At 62.3% G+C, this 3,020-nt stretch overlaps 1 protein-coding gene across 1 annotated transcript in view; it reads left to right on the forward strand.

Moving 5' to 3' along the window:
- FBN3 (fibrillin 3) overlaps positions 1 to 3,020 on the forward strand; it is a 72,682-nt gene that overhangs the window by 67,773 nt on the left and 1,889 nt on the right. Inside the window, exons 51-55 of the mRNA XM_019009100.2 lie at positions 129 to 254; positions 837 to 959; positions 1,463 to 1,579; positions 2,101 to 2,229; positions 2,626 to 2,745. Coding sequence (XP_018864645.1) covers positions 129 to 254; positions 837 to 959; positions 1,463 to 1,579; positions 2,101 to 2,229; positions 2,626 to 2,745 — 615 coding nt within the window. The remainder of the gene's footprint in view (positions 1 to 128; positions 255 to 836; positions 960 to 1,462; positions 1,580 to 2,100; positions 2,230 to 2,625; positions 2,746 to 3,020) is intronic.

The following is a 3,020-nucleotide window of genomic DNA, read 5'->3' on the forward strand; positions in this document are numbered from 1 at the left end:
TCCAGTTTACTGAGAATTCCAGTTTATCCTTCAGCTTTAACAGGGGGATGTTTATTTCCAGTCAGGAGCTGCCAGGTAAGATTTTTTTGGGGGTGATGAGCACTGACAGCTCCTCCCTCCCTTGGCAGACATCGACGAGTGCAAGGTGCTGCCCAACCTGTGCAGGAACGGGCAGTGCATCAACAGCATCGGCTCCTTCCGCTGCCACTGCCGGCTGGGCTACACCCCGGACATCACGGGCACCGCCTGCCAGGGTGAGCCGGTCCCCTCCCCGCCCTCCCGGCCTCCCCTCCCCGGCTTTGAACCCTCCCTGCCCTCGGGGAGCCGCGGGGCTCTGCATCCCCCGCCTCGTTTCGTGGTCCTCACACCTCCAAGTGCTCGCTGAGCTCCTGGAGAATGAGTTCCTTGTGTTCCCTGAGCCCAGGTGTGAGCACCCGGATCCTGAGCTGAAATCTGGGAGCTGCCAGCCCCCCTCGGGCAGCACAGCTGGTTCCAGCCAGCCCGAGCGCCGTGCTGGTGCTGGCAATCCAGATGTTGGCATAAAAGGCACCTCTGGAATCGCAGCTCTCTCCCTCTGCAGGATCTGGCCCAGATTTGTGGTGCTGGCTCAAACTGAGCTGCTCCCCAAAGCCCTTGGCTCTGCTCTCCTGCATCCTGGAGGGTGAAAATGGGCTGTTCACCCAGGAATGCCAGAATCCAAGGGGATTCTCACCCCTGAGCCACAAAACCCGGGGTCTCCTCGTGCTCAGGAGCCCCTGAGCGGGCTGGGAGGTCCAAGGGGTAGAGGGGACCCTGCCCAGCAACACAACCTGATGTGTTTTGTCCCTGGAGTGCAGATCTGGACGAGTGTAACCAGTCCCCCAAGCCCTGCAACTTCATCTGCAAGAACACCGAGGGCAGCTACCAGTGCTCCTGCCCCCGGGGCTACGTCCTGCAGGAGGACGGCAAGATCTGCAAAGGTGAGGAGCCAGGAGCAGGAGCGGGGAGAGGGGACAGGGCAGCCAGACGTGGACAGATGGCAGCAGGAGGATGTGGGGAGAGGTGCCACGCTGGGCTGGTGCACGAGGGTTTCACCCTTCCCCACGCCAGATGTGTCTCCTCAGGGGAAAAATGCTCCTGGTCCCTGGCTGGAGACTGCCCAGCACATGCTGAGCTCCAGGGAGCCTGGAGCTGTTTGTCCCTGCACGTGGGCCGTGCCTGGCATTGTCACCAGCCAGAGCTGGTGTCACCTCCCCCAGAGCTGAGCACCAGGTGTGAGGAGCCTGGCCTGAGGAGCTTTGTGAGCTGCAGGAGAGGCAGGGAAACATCTTCCAGATGTGTCTGTGGTAGCCTGAGGTGGGGAGGGGTTTGTTCTCCTCCTGTGGGAACTCGAGGGGTTGTTCCTGGGGCTGGGCATCCACGGGGACACGGAGGTGTCACAGCCTCAGTGGGACAGACCGAGCCCTTGTCCTTGTCCCCTCAGACCTGGACGAGTGTTCCACCAAGCAGCACAACTGCCAGTTCCTGTGTGTCAACGTCATCGGGGGCTTCAACTGCAAGTGTCCCCCTGGCTTCACGCAGCACCACTCGTCCTGCATTGGTGAGTGCAGAATTCCTGCCCTGCGCCGTCCCACGGAGCAGCCCTGGCTCAGGAGAACCTTCCAGACCCCGGCTCTGGAACCCTGCCCTGCTCCAGCCACTGTCTGCACTGTCCCTCTGCTGCTCAGCCTGGGCTCAGCCACAGCCTCTGAGGTGGCCCCAGGGCCAGGGATGGACTGACAGGAGGTCAGGGATGGACTGACAGGTGACCGGGGATGGACTGACAGGAGGTCAGGGATGGACTGACAGGAGGTCAGGGATGGACTGACAGGAGGTCAGGGATGGACTGACGGGTGGCCAGGGATGGACTGACAGGAGGTCAGGGATGGACTGACAGGTGACCGGGGATGCATTCCCAGGTGACCAGGGATGGACTGATAGGTGGCCAGGGATGGACTGATAGGTGGCCAGGGATGTATTCCCAGGTGGCCAGGGATGTATTCCCAGGTGGCCAGGGATGTATTCCCAGGTGGCCAGGGATGCATTCCCAGGTGGCCACAAAGCCCTGCTGGTGTTTTGCAGACAACAACGAGTGCACAGCTCAGCCCTCCCTGTGCGGAGCCAAGGGGCAGTGCCTGAACACCCCGGGCAGCTACAACTGCGAGTGCCAGAAGGGATTTTCCCTGGACAGCTCCGGGGTCAACTGTGAAGGTGGGTCTGGGCTCTGGTGCTTCCATGGGGAGGAATTCCCGGGGCATTCCCGGGCTCTGAAGAGCCTCAGTCCGGATGGGAAGCTCCAGGAGTGCTCTCAGGGACAGGGTGGGATTGTTGGGGTGTCTGGGATTGCACTGGATGATCCTCAGGGAAGGGAACGGTCCCATATTCCAGCAGGAGAGATCTCAGCCTGAAGCAGAGCAGGAGTTGGAGTCAGGGCCCATCCCAGCAGATATTGGGAATGAGGGGGTCACTCAGTTCCAGCTTTGCAGGAAGAGCAGGGTGGGCACAGGAGCCCCCTGCCCACAGGAGCAGCCTGGGGGTGCCAGGGGGCCCTGAGCCCCTGCAGGGACAGGGGACAGGCTCTGAGCTCCCCGTGTCCCTGGGCTGCAGATGTGGACGAGTGTGACGGGAACCACCGGTGCCAGCACGGCTGCCAGAATGTGCTGGGGGGCTACCGCTGCGGCTGCCCCCAGGGCTACGTGCAGCACTACCAGTGGAACCAGTGCGTGGGTGAGTGGGGGGACACGCCTGGGGGAGCTGTCCCAGCCTGGGGGAGCTGTCCCAGCCTGGGGGACCTGTCCCTGCCTGGGGGAGCTGTCCCTGCCTGGGGGAGCTGTCCCAGCCTGGGGGACCTGTCCCTGCCTGTAAAGTGCATGCTGTACCTGTGGGGTGTGTCCTATGGGGTGTATCCTGTACCCTGGGGTGTATCCTGTACTCCTGGGGTGTAGCCTATGGGGTGTATCCTGTACCCCCGGGGTGTATCCTGTATCCATGGGGTGTATCCT

Source organism: Parus major, chromosome 28, assembly GCF_001522545.3.
Source record: "Parus major isolate Abel chromosome 28, Parus_major1.1, whole genome shotgun sequence".
Taxonomy (NCBI): Eukaryota; Metazoa; Chordata; class Aves; order Passeriformes; family Paridae; genus Parus; species Parus major.